Source organism: Zeus faber, assembly GCF_960531495.2.
Source record: "Zeus faber genome assembly, chromosome: 6".
In the NCBI taxonomy this organism is placed as follows: domain Eukaryota; kingdom Metazoa; phylum Chordata; class Actinopteri; order Zeiformes; family Zeidae; genus Zeus; species Zeus faber.
Genome location: NC_137201.1, coordinates 34,042,620 through 34,063,055, shown reverse-complemented (window position 1 = coordinate 34,063,055; position 20,436 = coordinate 34,042,620). Strand labels below are relative to the sequence as shown.

General features: G+C 47.4%; 1 protein-coding gene across 2 annotated transcripts in view; it reads right to left on the bottom strand.

Moving 5' to 3' along the window:
- The window catches only part of tln2b (talin 2b), a gene marked incomplete at its 5' end in the record, with an annotated part of 72,215 nt that overhangs the window by 4,465 nt on the left and 47,314 nt on the right, over nt 1–20,436 (bottom strand). For both annotated transcript variants that reach the window (XM_080002561.1, XM_080002560.1), the window contains 22 exons: nt 2,765–2,889; nt 4,978–5,083; nt 5,528–5,635; nt 6,100–6,285; nt 6,428–6,544; nt 7,499–7,624; nt 8,328–8,511; nt 8,997–9,163; nt 9,338–9,484; nt 11,572–11,691; nt 11,807–11,908; nt 12,359–12,505; nt 12,810–12,980; nt 13,339–13,440; nt 13,929–14,061; nt 15,270–15,451; nt 15,621–15,761; nt 16,431–16,592; nt 16,752–16,895; nt 17,313–17,435; nt 17,621–17,710; nt 19,613–19,706. In XM_080002561.1, coding sequence (XP_079858687.1) covers nt 2,765–2,889; nt 4,978–5,083; nt 5,528–5,635; nt 6,100–6,285; nt 6,428–6,544; nt 7,499–7,624; nt 8,328–8,511; nt 8,997–9,163; nt 9,338–9,484; nt 11,572–11,691; nt 11,807–11,908; nt 12,359–12,505; nt 12,810–12,980; nt 13,339–13,440; nt 13,929–14,061; nt 15,270–15,451; nt 15,621–15,761; nt 16,431–16,592; nt 16,752–16,895; nt 17,313–17,435; nt 17,621–17,710; nt 19,613–19,706 — 2,977 coding nt within the window. The remainder of the gene's footprint in view (nt 1–2,764; nt 2,890–4,977; nt 5,084–5,527; nt 5,636–6,099; nt 6,286–6,427; nt 6,545–7,498; nt 7,625–8,327; nt 8,512–8,996; nt 9,164–9,337; nt 9,485–11,571; nt 11,692–11,806; nt 11,909–12,358; nt 12,506–12,809; nt 12,981–13,338; nt 13,441–13,928; nt 14,062–15,269; nt 15,452–15,620; nt 15,762–16,430; nt 16,593–16,751; nt 16,896–17,312; nt 17,436–17,620; nt 17,711–19,612; nt 19,707–20,436) is intronic.

The following is a 20,436-nucleotide window of genomic DNA, read 5'->3' as shown; positions in this document are numbered from 1 at the left end:
GGCAGAGCGGGACAACTGGTTGTTCAGGATCAACGGATCATCTTGGCAGTGTGAGAGGGCAATACAGGTGTTCTTAATAGTAATGGAGAGGTTGAGAGTGAGGTCTTTCCCAAGTAGAAAGAGGAGCTCCGTTTTGTCATGGTTGAGCTTTAGTTGGTGCACAAACATCCATGCCTAGATGTGCCTCTCGATTTGTGTTGTGTTGAGATGGGAAAGACGGCGATAAGAGTTGAGTGTCATCGGCATAGCAGTGAAAGCAGAAGTCATGGGAGGAGATCACAATGGACACAGGGCGGTGTGATTTAATGTAGAAGGAAAACAGCAGAGGAACCAGGACGGCGCCCTGAGGGACTCCAGTATTTAGAGTGCAGGGTCTGGACAAGGATCCTCTCCATGAAACTTGTTATGAGTTAGTTGGCCAAATATGATGTAACTCAGGAGCAATTCCAACATCAGAGATTGTGTCAAAGGCAGCGGAGAAGTCCAGAAGAATAAGGACTGACGAGAGGGATGAAGCCTCCATGACAGTCAGGAGAGAAGTCTCAATGGAGTGAGAAGCTTTGAAATCGGGTGGAACAGATTGTTATGCTAAGGTATGTTATGTTGTTTTGCTATTCTGTGTATTGGTGTGTTATTATACTTGATGTTATTTGAAGTCATGTCGTGTCATGTTGTACTATGCTATGTTATCTCGTCTTAAACAAGGCACAGGTGGCTGCAGACAGGGCGGGACACTGTAGGAATATGTTTGATATATAGTTGGACTGAATAACAACCTAATATATCAAACATATCAGACAGAGCCCTGCAGAGGAGGCTTCCAGCGCTACAACAGCTCAGAGAGTGAGGGACAGGGAGGCATGCTGGGGGGAGAGCTCCCCCTACTGGATGGGAGGGGAAGAAGAAACACAGGAGGAAACAGGGACGGAGAGGACAACATGAGAGTTAGTCTCTGGTTAATGGAAGCCTTTAGATGAGCGTTACACACAGATGCGCTACATCTATACTGAATATTCATTATTATTAGAGTGTTAAGGTGTTTTTGAAAAAAAATTGGATTGGATTGCAATAATGTGATATGTGAAGCACTATTAACACAAAGCAAAGCTTGAAAGCTTTTCCCTGAGGGAAAAGTTGTGAAATGAGTAATGTAGTAATGAAATGACTAGTCTAAAGTCTTTTCAGATTTTTGTCACTCTGAGATTAGTTTATTTGTTTTATTAGTTTTATATGAGTTGAGCTTCAAGTGAAGCTGTACAATAGTGAATCTACAAACCAATGGAGAAATATCCTCAATAAGCATCCTTAGTTGCATCATGTAGTTTTCCCTCTTCATACAGAATTGTGTAGTATTGCATACTATTGTATAGTATCTTACACATTGGAGGGACATCAACAATACACAGGATAATAATGAAGGCTTTTGTATGCCAGGATTTGTGCGTAAGAGCTAAAATTGACTGAAGTTCCTCTTTAAGGCTTTATTGCACAGTAAGCATCAGTCAGCACTGCGGAGTTCACTTCCCTGGAAACTGCAAACACACATCCTGATTCCAGGCGTCCGGAAAGCCACTAATGAACGCACATTCATGCAAACGGAATAGTCTGAACATCAAAGAATAACGCCTAAAATATTAATTCAGCGCTGTCCTTCCTTGGAAAGCTCAATAAATATGGATGCAACCTTCTGTGTCACCACTAGAGGGAGTCACTGGCATGCAGCCAGACAGCAGTCACGAGGAATGACTTTACAACTGTCGTACGAGATGAACGATGAACTGGAGAAGTTATGTCAGTTTTCCCTCTGGTCGTGGGACCTGAGACACTGCACCGTGAAGGATGGATGTCGATGGAGGGAAGAGGTACACAGTCGGAGGGAAGGAAACATGGATCTGAATATTCAGTCTAGACGCAGGATAACAAACCTTCATGCAGAAACAAAGCACATTACATAAACCATAGTGCTTTCTACAGCAGGGGGCGAGGAAACATTAGCAATTCCACATAGAAAAAACAAAAATCAATTACAACCATAAAGTACAAACACATAATGTAGATTTTCAAACATATAATTCTCCCCAGGCCAAGGTTTGTTGTCGTTATATAAGGAAACTGAAAAACTATAACAGCTATATCAGATATCGGACCATGTGATGGAGACCAGAGGGACGTAACGGGGCCAGTATATGGGTCCCTCAGGCTACAGCTGATAGTGTGTATGTGATACTGCAGCAGTGAGCGAGTGTGTGTGTGTGTGTGTGTGTGTGTGTGTGTGTGTGTGTGTGTGTGTGTGTGTGTGTGTGTGTGTGTGTGTGTGTGTGTGTGTGTGGGGGCGGTCAGAGCCCAAGTATGTCCTTTAAAAACAGGAAATGGGTTCGACCTCTCACGGTGCAGCTGGACGCGTTCCAACACGAGCGCCTGGGAGCGATGTGATTACGTATCCTAGCAACGTGGCTCAAACAAGCTCGAAAGTTTCCAAAGATCATGTTTAGTTTGCAGTTAGATATTATAAATAAATTAATAAATATCGAGGCAGACTTAAAATAGCAACTTTCTCCAGGTCATGTTCACCCAGGGAACACTTCCGTCTTTAGTCTGATGCACTTCGCAAAAAATGCACTTTTATTTTGAAAATATAAATTGAACCTTATTTACTTTCAAGAGAGTATCATCTTTCCAAACCTCTGCTCAGGGGTTTTTGTTGTTAATTGAGACCAAATGATGGAGAGGAGGGTGGAGGAGGGTGGAGGAGGGAGGCTGGTACCTTGGGCTTGGCTCTGGGTTTCAGCTGCTCCAGTTTCTTTGCTGCAGCCTCGATGGAAGCTGCAGCTCCGAGCAGCTCCGTCTCAGCGACGACCGTGGGGTCTTCAGGATCCACCCACTCTGACCCTGAGCCACAGCACAGTGTCACCCAGGGCAACATACACACATGCAGCCTGCTACACCTTACTGCACCTTGCTGCACCTTACTGCACGCTGCTGCACCTTGTTGGACCTTACTGCACCTTGCTGCACCTTTCCCTACCTTACTACACCCTACTGCACCTTGCTGCACCTTACTGCACCTTGCTGTACCTTACTACACCCTACTGCATCTTACTACACCCTACTGCACATTACTAAACCTTGCTGCACGCTACTGCACCCTGCTGCAACTTTCTGTAACTTACCACATACATTTACATTTACATTTACATTTAGTCATTTGGCAGACGCTTTTATCCAAAGCGACTTACAAGGGAGAATAACATTCAGCTACATTGCGACATACACCCTCCTGCACATTAGTGCACCCTACTGCAACTGACTACACCTTCCTGCACCTCACTTCACTTTACAGCACCCTGCTGCACCCTACTGCACCTTACTGCACCCTACTTTGTGAAACAGATATTCGAACATTTTTATTAATTGATTAATTTGTTGTTGTCACCCATAATGTCTGTGAGTCTTTACATTTCCTGGACTTTGGTCCTAAATTAGAGACATATACATATAAACACACAATATACTGTGTACATACACACACACATATATATATATATATAAATATATATATATATATACTGTATATATAAACTGTGTATATATACACAGGGTATATGTATATATATATACACAGTATATATATATATATATATATATATATGTTTATATATACAGTGTATATATATATATATATACAGTGTATATGTATATATATATACAGTATGTATATCACAATATATCCACAATGTCAGAAAATAAGATGAAAACGATGCCCCACGGCTGTGTTGATGTTGACGTGCACACATGCGTTCAGAGGGTGGAGCATTCCCGTGCTGCTGGAGTTGAGCATCTCCGTCTCAAAGTCAAACAAAGTTAAGTAACATTTGAAGAAAGGCACGTTGGATGGATCATTATGTTTTTATGGCTTTTAAAGTGGCCATAAAGCGGAGCCGTTTTGGGAACAGCTCGTGGAAGCAGATGGGACCATGTTTTCCAGCCCCCCCACCCCCCACACCGCCCGGCCCCCCTCCGAGTCCAGATCAGAGAGAAAGGTGATCTGACCGAGCAAACACAACCACAGCCACTTACCTCCATCTGAGGCCGCACGGCGAGAGGCGGAGAGGGGGAGGGAGAGAGAGAGAGGGAGGAGGGGGAAGAGCACAGGGGACATTAGGGGGTGAGTGGATCGCCCCGGTGGGTCCAGGCCTGGTGCTGGAATCTAATTTCCATCCAAACACAATCTATTACCGCTGTCAGGGAAACGCTGCGGCGCCCAGAACCTGATGAAGCCACTTCCAGACCTAATCACATCGTCTGTTCCACAGTTTGTCGTTCCGCCGGCGAGAGCCCAGCCGGCTTCTCCTCCGCGTAATAAACGAGTCGCTCTGATCTGATCAGTTGGAACGTCTCACTGTCCCAGCTTCTCCAGAGATCTACGGCCGGAGCCGCGAGTCCCGCAAAGCGGCGGCTCCGTAACGGAGGAGTCGTACGTGAACGTGTTGTTTCCGTCCGGGGAGTCGGACTCACCCCGGGTCGCGGGCGGGGTTGTTGTTCTGTTCAAAACCTGCTCTCACGTCACGATACAAACTGCTTCACGTCGCCGGTTTAGGATCCAGATTGACTGGAATATCTGAGAAACCTCGACGAACCTTCCCTCCGTTCAGCTGCTTCTATTATTCACACGATGACACACGTACTGTAGATAAAACTGCTGACTGTGAAAATAATAATGAAAATATATAATTTTTATTTTACTCAAATCATCCTGTTGACAGGAGCAGGTCAGACTGTCACAACCCGAAGAACTGTGTGTGTGTGTGTGTGTGTGTGTGTGTGTGTGTGTGTGTGCGTGTGTGTGTGTGTGTGTGTGTGTGTGTGTGTGTGCGTGTGTGTGCGTGCGTGCGTGCGTGTGTGTGTGTGTGTGTGTGTGTGTGCTTGTGTGTGTGTGTGTGTGTGTGTGTGTGCGTGTGTGTGTGTGTGTGTTCTCACCCTTCATGGCCTCTGCAGTCTGAATGAGCTCCGTCACACTCGATGCCACACACTTGGAATGAACAGCAAGTTGCTGTTTCTGCTCTGGAGTCTGTTTCTGCAGAACCTGGGAATTAGAGTAGATTACATTATTAATTAAATTATATGATATTATATTACATTATATGATATTATATTATACTATATTACATTACATTACATTACATTATAATATACTATACAATACTATATGATATGATATGATATGATATGATATTATATTATTTTATTTTATTTTAATACAGTACAGTACAGTACATTATATTACATTACAATACAGTACATTATGACATAACAGGGGTTGCCAAACTGGGGTCCACAGCCCCTGATTTGTCTGTGAAGGAATTGCAAGGGGTCCCCAGAAAAAGTAGTGTTACATAATAAAGTAAGTAAGAAAGTATTATCTTGTTTTGCTTTGTTTTCTTGTTAATTCATTAAAATGACTTTTATACAACAATTTCTATTCTATCAGCAGCTTCTATCGTGTAGTTTCTCTGTGAGTCACTCTGACCTGCAGCACCTGCTCCAGGAGCCCAACGTATCCCATGGTGCACTCTGATGCGTACTGCAGGGCCTTGCTCCGCACCTCCTCGCTCACCTCGGGGTGGCACGCCGCTTGCTGGAGGGCAGACAGAGAGAGAGACTGGATAGATTATACACTGACCACACACTGACCACACACTGACCACACACTGACCACACACTGACCACACACTGTCTGACGGGGCTAGAGATGAACTCTAGACCCAGGTCTAGAACTTACTTTCACTCTTAAATGAAATAAACAGGTTCATCTTCCTCACAAAGTGACTATCATATACAATTGAAGACTCTGTGGACCTTGAATTAATGTTTAAGATTCATTTTCTTTAAGATTTTTATATTTTGTACCCAAAATATTTTTTTATGTTAAATAAATAAGCCATTGGATCGGATAAAATATATATAATTGCTTTATTGAGTAAAAGGTAATTTCTTTAGGTTTTAAATTAAAATTTGACACCTTAATTTCTCACTGCTAAATGGAGTAAGCCAAAAAAATTGGATTTTACAAATGAAAACGTCTCTTGTGTGGATGTGCACCTTGCAGGTGCTCAGCATGTCGGCGATGGCTTTGCGGCTCAGGTTGGCGGTGGCGATGGCGTCCTCCTGCTGCGCCGAGTTCCCGGCGGCCACGGCCTTGGCCGTCGCCGTGGTGATGCCCTTCGTAATGCGGATGAACTCCTCTGGCGTGGTGGACCGGTCCGGCACCTCCTTGGACCGGAACACCTGGACGCAACACACGCCTGGTCGCATTTTATGCAATTTATGGAAAAAGCTGCAGACTGCCTGCATTTCCCTCACCGACCCCTAGGGGGACACAGAGCTTCAGAGTCAGGTGAAACAGAGACTGATAAAAGAAGGTTCTTACGTTGAGCTCCTGCTTGATGCACTCTATCGTGGCCTCCAGCGCTCGGGTCCCGCGCGTCGCTTCGTCTTCCACGGCCTTCACCGTCTTCAGGAGGGACGTGACGTTGGTGACCATCACCTGCCGGACAGACCACAATGATCAGCGTCCAACCAGAGGGTGGCGCTGTGTCCCTTTCTCCTCGGCTGCCACGCCCCCTTCAGGTCTGATGTCATTATGTTAAACTCTGTTTTAACATCCGTTGGGACCGATCTCATGCTGCTGGTAACGCTCACGTTCTGTCATTTAGGGGAAGATATCTGGTCCACGAGGCAGCAGAAGTCTGAGGTCTCACCGAGGAGTCGCCATATGTGGGAGGTGTAAAACTATCCGTCCATGTGTGGCCCAAACAAGTCTGAGGAGCCAGATGCGGCGGAGTTTAGAGTTTCAAACTGAATTTAGAAAGATGGAGAACGGAGCAGGAGCTCTGAGGTGGAGCTTCCAGGGGGGACGGAAGGAGAACAGAGACCCTCACCCAAATAAAAAAAGACGAGAGACACTTTGTCTTGGTGTCATGTCGATAAAGACAAAACGTGAAAATGACAGAAAATGAGCTCCAGGGTGAGCCAGCAGCTGGAGGGACAAGAAAACCCCCAAAAAACCTCCAGACAAACACACCGCGCTCAATAACACATGAGAGCGGGACGGCGCCGGACGCCAGATGCCTGACGGTCGGCGCCACAACCTGAGAGGACTCCCAGGATGCAGGCCCAGATGGAGCTGTCTGGAGGCCTCTTCCAGCCGCTTCCTGTCAGTGCTTGTGGGGCGCTGGGTGCTCCCATTTTTGACAAAGGTGGAAAACTCCGGGCTCAGAGCAAAAAGCCCGGCTATGTTTTTTTGCTCCAGCCGTGCACTGACCAGCAAATCCACATGGTGGACTCTAAATCCAGGGGTGGAGTTTTACTTCCTGGACCTGGATGTTCCGTCTGGTTTCCTACGGTTCCCCTTTGTTGCATGAATTCATTGTGCAGCTTTTGCGACTGTCTGGCCTCTTCCGACCGCCGCGAGTCGTCTCCTTCTGTTTTGTTTCCGTACCTTGGCAGCGCTCTTCAGCTGGTACATGGACGGGTCGTCCGCGGGTTTGCCTGCCGCACACTTGGTGGCGCCGATGAGTTCAGCCAGCGCTTTGGCAACATCCCGCACAGCGTTTATCAGAACCACCTGAGGAGAAGGAGGAGCACCGTAAGCAAAGTGCGGCCTTATCAGCACCCTGCCCCGTGGGACGGGTTTAACTTAACACCGCTTATCAGACTGACGGCGGCCATGACCCTCCAGACTCCAGTGGAAAGAGATAGAGGGGAGAGAGAGAGAGAGAGAGAGAGTCTGTGGTTCAGACGCAAAGTGATGTACCGCCGGCTGAGAGATAGGCGACAACAGCACAGGCGTAATCCTCCCTAATTAGTGAAGATAATAAAACAAAATATGGTATAAGAACACAGCCACTGCTCCCAGGGAGGGGCAGAAACCGAAAGCGGCGTCAGGTGTCGATACTCTAACCGTCCGAGAACAAACGCTGCGAGGAATTCGATGCAAATTAGGAGAGTTTCCGTGGGTTGGATCGAGGAGAATGAACCGTCTCCGGGAATTGTTCTGTTCCAACGTTCGCTGCCACTGAATGGCTTTAGTGCAGCAGGTAAACATGGATGATTAAACTACTTATACTCTGCGAGTGGAGCAAAATCAACACAAAATAAAAATAATTTGTTCATTAAAATGATTTGTATGGCGGTGAATAATCAACGACAGGATCCTGGTGACACCTCTGTGTGTGTGTGTGTGTGTGTGTGTGTGTGTGTGTGTGTGTGTGTGTGTGTGTGTGTGTATGTGTGTGTGTGTGTGTGTGTGTGTGTAACCTCCGGGTCACCTGGGTCTCGGGGTCCTCGGAGCCCATGCTGGTGGCTCCCAGTTTGACCACCTCGGTGAGCTGGGTGATGGTCCGGGCCGAGGACTGGGCGGCCTGGGCCAGTCTGTCCTGGCTGGACGCCGCTCCGGCCACCAGCAGCTTGGTGTCCTCCACCAGCGCCTTGGCCGTCTTCAGGATGCTCTCCCTGCGGACCGGGACACGCGAGCCTTGAGGCCCCGTGGAACAGCGTGGAAACGCAGCAACGTGCCTTTAAAATGACACTTTGCTTTTTGGGGAAATTCCCTTCCTGTCCATCTTACCCAGATTCAGTCAGTATCAGTTTCATCCCTGTGTGTCCAGGGCTGCATGCTAACCGTGTTAGCTCAATGCATGGTCGCAGAGGGGATCAGCTAGCCTAGCTCAAACTCAAATACACCACAAAAAGCAAATTTCCCCAAAAACTTGAGTATCCCTGGGAAGTTTCCAGAAATACTGATGTTCTGGTGTGAAAACCACACACATTTGTATATTTGTCGATTATGTTCTCGTGCTGTCTTCAAACCTGCAGAGTTATCAGCCACTGTTATAAAACCTCTAAATATTTTATTTCAATCCAGATTTTCAGAAATTCTGTTTTCTTGCAAAGGATCATATGTTTTAGTACAGCAACGGTATTTCAACCCTCCAGACCTGTGGTCGGCGAAAGATTCCTCGTTCTCGGGGTTGAGCGTCCCAGCCGAGGCGAACATAATGGTGGTGTCCAGGTCGGCGATGATACCGGACACGGCGGCGCCCGCCGTGATGCAGGCCTGCGTGCCGCGGTTCCCAGCCTGCAGCGCCGACAGCACCAGCGAGACCTGCCACGCAGCGGACGGAGAGAGGATGGATGGATAGAGTCCAGGCCCAGAAAGTAAAACTCCTGCCACGGTTTGGTTGCCCTCATCACTTTGCTCATGACCTAATCCACAAGGTTGCCTCAAAATCCCGGAGCAGAGTTTTACCCCTGAACCCGGAGTCTTTTGGGTCTTTACCTTCTCGGTGACGGCGCGGGCACATTCCATCAGCTCCCTCTTGGAGAAGGTGTCCGTGGGGCTGACCTGCAGCGCTCCGGCCTTCTGGACCAGGAAGATACAGCCGTGGCCGAGCTCCTGCACCCGGGTCCGGATCTGGAAGCCGACCTGGAGGCACAGAGTGAGAGACCGGCTAGGACCACGACCCTGGACCCTGGACCCTGGACCCTGGACCCTGGATCCTGGACCCTGGACCCTGGACCCTCTCCTAGTCTTCCTGAGCCCCAACAAGCTGCCGCAAGACTTCCCAAACCTCACCGTTCACCCCCCTCCTCCACCACCCTCCACCTGCTTCCCATAGCCTCCAAGTCTCCCCCATCCTCCCAGGTCTCCCCCATCCTCCCAGGTCTCCCCCATCCTCCCAGGTCTCCCCCATCCTCCAAGGTCTCCCCTATCCTCCCAAGTCTCCCCTATCCTCCCAAGTCTCCCCCATCCTCCCAGGTCTCCCCCATCCTCCCATAGCCTCCCGCAGGCTCCCAAGTCTCCCCCATCCTTCCAAGTCTCCCCCATCCTCCCAGGTCTCCTGCATCCTCCCATAGCCTCCCGCAGGCTCTTCTCAGCAGGTGGAAGGGAGCTGAGTATTGAGAGGGAGTTAGCCCAGTAAAACTACTCCTTAAATTTTCTGACAGAGCGCTGTGGAGGTACCCCGTCGCCATGGTAACCAGTAGAATTTAAAGATTTCCGGCGTGTATGAGATATCGATAAGAGCCGGAGTTTTGTTTAATTTATCTCTACGCCCGTTTGCCGTCCTCCGCAGCCAGCCGTACTGAAAGGGGAACGTGGGTGTGAGAGTGATGCATTCTGGGAATGATGAGAGTAGGTTCTGATGGGATCTCACAGAAAAACAGCCTTGAGCGAGAAAAGAGCCTGTCAAACTGTGTGTGAGTGAGAGAGAGAGAGACTGTAAATAATATATCTCTCTCTCCCTATTATTCTTGTTCAGAGTTTTATTATTTTTTTGAGCCATTCTCCGGCTCAAGGCCCCTTGTGCTCAGGAACCATGAAACCCACGGACACGAAACGGATGAATTGTGGTCAGGGCAGTCCAGACATGCTGCGGTCCAAGTTTGATGAACATTGGACCAAATTTGTAGGAGTAGTTAGAAATAGAAAATGCAACATTTTTGTGATGAGCGGTAGGAACCGGAAGCAGTGGAACGCATTGTGACATCATCGTCCCATTTGGTATATACAGGTACTCCTCACTTAACGACTGAGCTCTGTTCCTACAACCAGGTCGTTAAGCAAATTGGTCGATAAGCGAGGACCCGTGTTTTTTCATGTTAAGGGGGCGTGGCTGGTATATATAGTATATATAGTGTATATAGTATACTGTATATAGTATATATAGTGTTATTTCACAATAAGGCGGCGTGACTAGTATATATAGTGTATATAGTGCATATAGTGTATATAGTGTATATAGTATATAAAATGTTATTTTATGGTAAGGGGGCATGGCTGGTATATATAGTGTTTATAGTATATATAGTGTATATAGTGTATATAGTGTATATAGTGTATACAGTATATACAGTATATAAAGGGCGATGAGACGCTGGTCGTCAGTCAGAGATGTCATTAAACAGGTCGTTCAGTGAGGAGTACATGTACAGTATGTGCAGGGTGTGACTCTCAGGTGCTGCACTTTGTTTTATTGTCTTTTAAACAAAGCACAGCGCATTTATAATTCATCCCATTGTTGCCATTGGTGCAATCGCTGCAACTGACCTGCACCTCGTGCATTGGAGCCTGCAGCTATATTTTTACATTTATATTTATATTGACATTGTGAAATGATATTTAGGAATTTAATGATTCACATGTTACCATTCGGCAGTGGTGTGGATTACTTAACATGCCACAAACCAAACACTGACGGCCGTTGAGTGTTAAACCCAACTCTAGATTAAACATTAACTAGAGTCTGGTGTTTTCTCCTTCATCAAAACATTTAAATGTTCCTTGTTTGGATCAATCTGCACTTTATTGACAACGAATACGTGTATTGATGATATTTTTGTGATTCGTCCACAGGTCCACGAGTAACAACATGGCTTCCTTTTACCCACAATACAACACTCTTAATGCTGCAGAACTGATCTGTTCATCGCCCCCATCACCACGGCCACCGGTGCAAAAAGAATGAGAAATGATCCATTGTTTACATGCATTTTCATTTGAACTCCTCTCACCTCCTCCAGCTCGGCGGTGGCGGCGGCCAGGCGGCCCTGCAGCGCCAGCTGCCCGTAGTCCACCGTCACCTGGGAGGCCAGCGCGCCCAGCTCGTCCGGACACGTCACCGATTTGGTCATCTGGAGGCGGAGGGCACCGTTCATTCATTCATTACGCTCCGATGAAAGTCTTAACTCCAGTTCTGGGTGCGTTCAATGCTTTGTTCAAACTACATCAGAAGAAGCTGCCCCTCACCATCTCCTGCGTGGTGATGGCGATGGCCTTGGAGAACTTCACCATGGTGGTCTGGTAATCCACGAAGGATCCTTCCGGCTCCGGAGAGGTTCCTTCATCCAGCTGCAGGGAGCAGCGCGCACCGTTCAAACTCAGACTTCTGCTGAATCACTTACAGGAGGCAGTTGAAGATTCTAAATCCTCCACTGTGACACTAAATGTTATGCAAATGTTTTGAGCCAATCACATTCCATTTAGCTTCAAATACAGCTTCCTGTGAGCGGCCAATCAGGTTCTGCCTTCTTCACAGCACATTACACGCTTTGTTAATCTCCTGCATTCACTGGGCAGACACTTTCAAGGCATTTCTATTATATACAGTATATACATGAAACATATATTTATTCTATTATATACGTTTCCTATAAAGCACAAATATCAGTGTAATTGATGAGTTAATTTTTTAGTGTCTCCCACACATCTAGCGTACGGTCACACGCTGCCAGTAAATGAAATAATAAATAATTAAAATGAATCAAGTTGGATCCATTATCTGACCCCCCAGCGCCTCACCTGGCCCATGGCCTCTGCGATGGCCTCCACCATGCCCCCCACCATGCCGCCCTCGCTGGCCGCCTCGTTCAGCGTCACCATCAGGTCGTCCACGGCCTCCTTCATCAGCTGCGACGCCTCCGAGATGGCGTCGTGGGTGTGCACGGCCTGCGGGCGCCGCGCACAACGTCATTACCATACGATGGAAATAAACGGAATGTCCAAGGAGCCGGCTGCACCGTCCTGTACGTTCCAATATTTTTTTCTTTTAATTCTACAGTTTAATTAATTAATTTGTTAAAAGGTTGTTTTTTTAATTATAAATTATGAATAATATTTTTATATATTTAATTATATATATATATTATATATTATATTATATTATATATATATATATATACCTAAATTGATACAACTAATGCATTTCAATAAATGATTGTATTTTATTTATATAATATGAAGTAGTTTGTACCTTGGGGTTCCCACCGCCCTCCTTGGCGGCGTACAGCATCTGCAGCGCTGACTCGGCGAGGGTCTTGGTCTGGTCCAGGATGTTGATCTGCTGCTGGTGGTCCATGAGCCGGGAGGCCACGCCCACCGAGGCCACGATGAGGGGCTCGAAGTAGCTGGCCAGCTGGGTCACCTGGGGAGGGAGGAAGCAAAGATAAAAGATGAAAATATGAATTATAATACATATAAATAATAATAAATATAAAAAATATAAAAATATAAAAAGTTGGAAAATAGTGAAAAGTAATGAGCCACTGGACCAAGAGTGACTCATTTATTTAAAAAAATAAACTCTTTTTTGGTTTTCTGAATGAAAAGTTTCTACCTTCATTTCTTTTATGCTGAGAAAATCCAAACAAAAAATCTAGTTGTGACAAATTGAACCAATTTTCTTGAGTTGAATCCTTTAAAAGAATAATATGATCAGTGATAAACAGTCATTTAAATAATAACACAGGGGTCGTTTTGGATGTTCTTTCTGGTCGGAGAACCTTGTGTCCGAGCTGCGACGCCTCCTCTTGGGCGGAGGAGGAGACGGGGTCGATGAGGTGACCGATCTCCTGCACGGAGGAGGTGAGCTGCTCCTGCAGAGCCTGCAACACATTAACACATCATTATTAGTACACATTATTCAGCGTTATTAACAGCGTTAAAAAGGTTTTTCTCCAGGGAGACACTGACTCTTCAAGCTGAAAATAACTAAATCATTTGAGACACCTTTTGCAAAAACACCGTTTTTTAATTTCCTCTGCAGCCGATTCCTCTTCTAGGTAATGAAAGCAGTTTGGAGCAGCAGTGAGTAATGAAGTATTTTCTGCTTTATCTCTTAATTTTAGTTTGTCTTCAGTATTTTCCTGAATTGTCTGTTATCTTGTATTGCTATTGTTTCTGTACTCTCTATACGTACATGTACAACGAGAGTTGGTTTTCATCTGCACCCTTCCCTTCTCCTGGACTACACCTGATGTACATGTTATTATAACTGTGTTACTCTATATCCTGCTGCTGTGTCTGTCTTTGTTATTGCACAGTACATCCAGAGCGACACAGCGCTCTCCTGTACGGGATGTGTGTTCTCCACCTCCATGGAGATGTGGTCCCTGCAGGGTAGCGTCTGTCCCACCGCAGCCAGCGCCGCCTGCTCGATGTCTCTGATGCACTTGTTGATGTTGTCGATGGAGAGGTCACATTCCCTCTGACCCGGAGCCTTGTCCCTGTCACCAAGAAATATGACATACATTAAAATATGTGGATTCATATTCAAATCAGGCTTTTAGCAAAACGCAGATTATTACACGGTTTAACCGGAGGAATGGAATTGATCTAACCCTGATTATAATTATTAGCAGTGACGGATTGCCCATCTGGCATTTGGACAAATGCCAGATGGGCCCCTAACATGTAGCGGTATTTACATAATAATTATGTCCAGCGCTGAAACAATGTCACCTTTAAAGCGTTAGCATTTCAATCAGCACACTCTGTTCTACATACACATCAAGTCACACAGGAACTACAGTCACGGTTGGTAGGAGACGAACAACAGCTCGAGTCACGAATCACGTCAAAGAACTTTGGGGCCTGATCCTCATCTTCTGGGTCTGGTCTGCGTAATGTTGGTGTGATTTTTGAATCCATGAGCCTCGATGCTCGCGTTAGGACACTGACGCCATCGTGTGTCTTTCACTTCGGAAACATCGGCCAAACTCAGGTGTGAAATGGAGACGCTGATTCTGGTGCAGGCTCTCCTCTGGTTTGGACGACTGGAATGCTCTTTTCACCCGCCTTCATGAATCTTCCTCGGACCGTTTACAAAGTGTTGAAAATGCGGCTGCTTGGCTTCTAGAACCATCCAACGGGTGCTCACACATCACACCCGTTTGAACCTCTCTGCACTGGCCTTTCTGTTCCATTTACAGTTCCTTTCCATGTCTTGGTGCTCACGTACAGAGCCTGACACGGCCAAGCTCCCCATGACGTCCTGGACCTCCTGCGCCCACGCACCACGAGCCCATCTCTGACTCCCTCCGCCCGGGGCTTCTGTGCGTCCCTCAGACACGTTTTAGGACTCGTGCTTCCAGTCGGCAGCGTCTAAGCTGAGTCTCCCAATGAATGTGAGCCCCCTGGACACTGAGCAGCCTTTCAAGAGCAGTTCAAACCATCTGCTCAGACTGGCTTTGAGGAAGCATGTGTCGTCTGTGAAAAGTGCTACATAACTCAACTTTACTGACTTATATTATGTATATTTCGTTATTTTGAGTTATTCACGCCACTGGTCTGTCTGTTCAGCGACACGGCAACCCTGACCGAGACAAATGCCTTGTATACGAGAATGTACTTTTACAAATAATCACATTCTGACTGGTGATTTATGACCGAACCTCTGTAAAGGTCGTGTTCCGGGGCTGACGGGAGTTCTGACCTGATGGAGGTGATGAGGCTCTTGATGGAGTCGGACACGGTCCTGGAGTGACCGGCCAGGATGGACCATGTGGGCGGGTCCTTGGGGTTGAGGACCAGTGAGCGGGCAGTCTCCAGGAGGAGGGCGGAGCTGTCAAGCATGCAGCGGGCGGAGCGCACGATGGGCTCCTGGGCCGCCGAGCCCTGGAGGGGGGGAGCATTAGAAAAACCTGGGCTTGTCATGATCCAGACTGAAGGCTCCCAAAGCAACAAGTAAACACATAAAACTCCTTAATCCCTTTAAGAAACACACACACACACACACACACACACACACACACACACACACACACACGCACACGCACGCACGCACCTGATGGCTGATCTGCGCGGGGATGCTGGCGAACTCGGGGTTGTTGGCGAACGTGGCCAGGTTGTCCACGGCCTCCAGGAGGGGCGTGGTGGCCACGCGGCACCGGGTCCGGTTATCCTCGGAGAAGTCTCCGTCCAAGGCCTGTAACACACACACACACACACACACACACACACACACACACACACACACACGCACGCACGCACGCACGCACACACACACACACACACACACACACACACACTCACACACACACACACACACACACACACACTGCTGCTTATTTATTTAAAACTAATAACCACATGGTGAGAAAAAGATTAACAAGATGTTATACTCATATAGTAACAACAGACTGACCAACTGCCAGAGATAGCAGGTCCAGGCATTAGAAAAAAGGTCAGCATGCATACAGGCTCTGACAATAAGGGTTGGTCAGTTGCCCGGGGCAACCAGATTCGGGCCATTGTCAACCATCTTGTGTGGTGTGGTCGTCCACTTTTCATATGTAAACAAAATAAGCGTGGTAAAATGGTAGCCCAAGTGAGAACATTGAAGTAGGGATTATAATTATGAAGGATCGTTATCACCCAATTAAAAAATGATTATAATTCGGCAACTGCGTTGTCAGTCTTGGCAACCAGCAGCTGATGCATGGCAACTGGGCAACCACTTCTCAAAGTTAAGTGTCCCGGCCTGATATATTGTGTATTTAGTTGATTTTACTCCCACAAATGCATCCCATTGCCCAACAGCAGATTTGAGCTTATTGATCGGTAGAGCAGTTCATCTTATTGATGGGAAGATGACCTTGATGGTTTTCACCAGGTTGGCCGTGGTGTTGGCCACCTCCTTGGCTGACTGGACGAACTGCCTCCTGGCGACGGGGTTGGAGGTTTTGGACGAGGCCAAGCGACAGGCGTTGCAGAGCGCTGAGGTGTGTTTAGCCACGATGGTGGCTGCAGAAAGGACCTAAGAAGAAGAAGAAGAAGAAGAAGAAGAAGAAGAAAAAAGAACAAAAACAAACTCAAAGTTTAGAGATAAATGATTAACCTTGATGAGCCGAACACCAGACTCTATGTCACCACCAACATTTAGGATTTTGCTTTCGTCTCCATCGCGCTCCCTCACCTGCGAGGGGCTGCTGGCAGGGTCCACCAGGTTCTGGCAGGCCATCTGGATGGCCTGGTTGGCCCGGGCAAACTGGATGGGGTCCACCAGGCCCTCGTGCCCCGATTGGCTGTTTGGGTCGGACACGCCCACCAGGTAGGACGCCTACAGAAGGAAGGGAGGATGAGAAGAAGAGAGGAAGCATGGGGCTTCCGCCTCTGATGTGGAATTAAGGTTTCTCCTGGGAGATTAGAGAGCAGAGAGGAGGAGAGGAGTGGAGGGAGGAGTGGAAAGGGGGAGAGAAGAGGTGAGGAAAGGAAGATAGGAAGGGAGAGAGGAGGGGAGAGGGAGGAGGGGAGAAAAGAAGAGGAAGGAAAAGGAGAGGAGAGGGAATGAGAACAATGGAGGACAGGAGAGAAGATAGAGAGAGAGGAGGAGAGGAAATAACGGGATGGAAGAGGAGAAGAGGGGGAAGGAGAAGGGGAGTGGGGGTGAGGGGAGGATGGGAAGAGATAGAGAGCGGGGGAGCGAGGAAGAGAGAGCAAGATAGAAAGAGCGGTGACCACCAGATGGCGCTCTCACCTGCCCGGCAGCCTCCGTCAGGCCGCACAGCGCCTTGGAGGCCACGCCCACACTGTCCCCGAACGCCACCACGTCGCCCGTCTTGCAGTGCTGAGAGATGCCGGCCATGGACTCACCCAGGACCTGGGGGCGTTTCTTAAAGTGTTCTGTCCTCTCATCGTAGTTAATCGTATCTCATCTCATCGTATCTCATCTCATCTCATATCATCTCATCTCATATCATCTCATCGTATCTCATCTCATCGTATCTCATCTCATCTCATCTCATATCATCTCATCTCATATCATCTCATTGTATCTCATCTCACCTTGGAGTTCTCCATCACGCTCTCGATGGAGTCGAAGTACGACAGCTCATTGACCGGCTCGTTGGGGTTCTCCAGGAGCCCCCGGACCGCCTGGAGAAAAGGTTCAAAACCCAAATGTTACACCCTTATGCTGTGAGATCAGATCAGGTAACTCTGTTATATTTCAACCGAAACCTTAGGTTCAGACCATTGGCAGTCAGCCTGAGTGATCGCTATTGGAATCTTTCAAACTGATCCAATATTGAGAGAATATTTTCACTCATCTCTCAGTCTGATGTGTTGTAATAAACATATAATAAACATATGATGGCAAAATGTGTGGAGGCCTTTATGTAAACCTAGATAATATTATTTTCAGTACAGCTCTGCCGAAAAATGAAAAATGGGGCAGAGAGCAAGTGATAAATGTCAGTTCGCCAGAGGATGAGCAGAAAGAGCCGAAGGGACTCGATGCTCGGTGGAAATAAAGGCCGTCCTGATTATTTCCTGATTGTTTCCCACGGAGACGGAGCAGGAAGATCATTGCTGCTCGACCAAATGTCAGGCGATAAAGAGGCAAAGCCAAAAGAAAATAGATTATCTGCTTCTATGACTTATTAAAGGAAAACTGTGGTCTTTCTGGTATGTTTTTATCTCAGCATCCACACATATATACTGTGTGTGTGTGTATATATACAGTATATATACAGTATATATATATATACACAGTATATATATATATACTGTATATATATATTTATTTTTCCTGAATTGCAACTCAATTTCTGAATTCCTTCCATCTTATTCCTCCTTTAGTGAGAAAACCACAACGGTCACTGGACCCCAGGTGAGGTGAGATGAGGTGAGATGAGGTGAGATGAGGTGAGATGAGGGAGATGAGGTGAGATGAGGTGAGATGAGGGAGATGAGGTGAGATGAGGTGAGATGAGGTGAGATGAGGTGAGATGAGATGAGGGAGATGAGGTGAGATTAGGTGAGATGAGATGAGGGAGATGCGGTGAGATGAGGGAGATGAGGTGAGATGAGGTGAGATGAGGGAGATGAGGTGAGATGAGGTGAGATGAGGTGAGATGAGGTGAGATGAGGGAGATGAGGTGAGATGAGGTGAGATGAGGGAGATGAGGTGAGATGAGGTGAGATGAGGTGAGATGAGGTGAGATGAGATGAGGGAGATGAGGTGAGATTAGGTGAGATGAGATGAGGGAGATGCGGTGAGATGAGGGAGATGAGGGAGATGAGGGAGATGAGGGAGATGAGGTGAGATGAGGTGAGATGAGGTGAGATGGTGTCTTCATTCCTTCACCTTCTCAGTGTTTTCAAATAGAAGTCTTTAAAAACTAGAAGTTGTTCCCAAACTTTTTAGTAGTCTACCCCATCTAAGATATTTTTCAGCTGAGTCCCCCCTTCACTGGCAGTGGGAGAAAAAAAACACAATTAACATAAATGATGAACCGTATGTGTGTCCCATGTGTTTTTTTAAACATATATATATATCAATATTTTTTAACACGTTTTTTTTTTGTTTGTTTTTTCTGAATACCCCCTGCAGTACCCCTGCAGTACCCCTAGGGGTACGATTACCCCCATTTGAGAAACACTGGCCGAGACTTTATGACACCTTGACCTCACCTGGCGGAATGGGAATACTGGTAAATGGAGAAGGTGGAGGTGAAGGAAGATGACTGTTATGTTGAGGTTACTTTTGTTTTCCACCAATATGCACCAGGGGATCAGAGAAGAAGCTTCTCCTTCTATTAAGGACAGAACGGACGGATCCGTTACACCCTCTCACTTTCAGATGCACCCGAGTGATTGTTCTGGAACCCGGGGGTGGAGGAAGCCATGTCGTGGGAGGGGGAAGTCTTTCTGAACACCGGCAGCCACTTGGCTCGACTCCCAGTGAAAAGTCCAGTTTTGGTTAAAACGACCAGAGTTTTCCTTGGACGGCAGTTCAGCAGGATAACAAGGTCAGGTGAAGGTGGTGCACGTTACCTCCAGCTCCCTCAGAGCATTGTCGCACTCCTTCTGCCCGGCCGCCTGCTGCGTGCACAGAGTGATCAGCTGGTTGATGCTCTCCGTCACCGCTCTGGAAGAGAACCACACATACTTTAAACCTCCATCACCCTCCTCCACCTCCAATCTTTTTCCTCCACCTCAGGATCACTCTCCTCCAACTCAGGATCTCTCTCCTCTACCTCCTATTTCCCTTCTCCACCTCAGGATGGCTGTCCTTCACATCAGATCTCCCTCCTCCACTTCAGGATCTCCCTCCTACACTTTCTATCTCACTTCTCCACCTCCTATTTCTGTCCTCCACCTCCCATCTCCTTCCCCCACTTGAGGATTTCTCTCCTCTACCTCATATCTCTCTCTCCACCTCCTGGTGTCTCTCCTACACCTCATATGTCCCTCCTCCACCTCAGGATCTCTCTCCTCCACCTCCTTTCTCCCTCTTCCACCTCAGGATCGCTCTCCTCCACCTCCTATCTCCCTCTTCCACCTCAGGATCTCTCTCCTCCACCTCCTATCTCCCTCTTCCACCTCAGGATCTCTCTCCTCCACCTCCTATCTCCCTCTTCCACCTCAGGATCGCTCTCCTCCACCTCCTATCTCCCTCTTCCACCTCAGGATCGCTCTCCTCCACCTCCTATTTCCCTCTTCCACCTCAGGATCGTTCTCCTCCACCTCCTATCTCCCTCTTCCACCTCAGGATCTCTCTCCTCCACCTCGTATCTCTGCCCTTGCTGAGCACAGACAGACTCTGACCAAATCCTCCATCTTCCTAATAAGATGGGAGGGGGCGGTGGAGCCTGAAG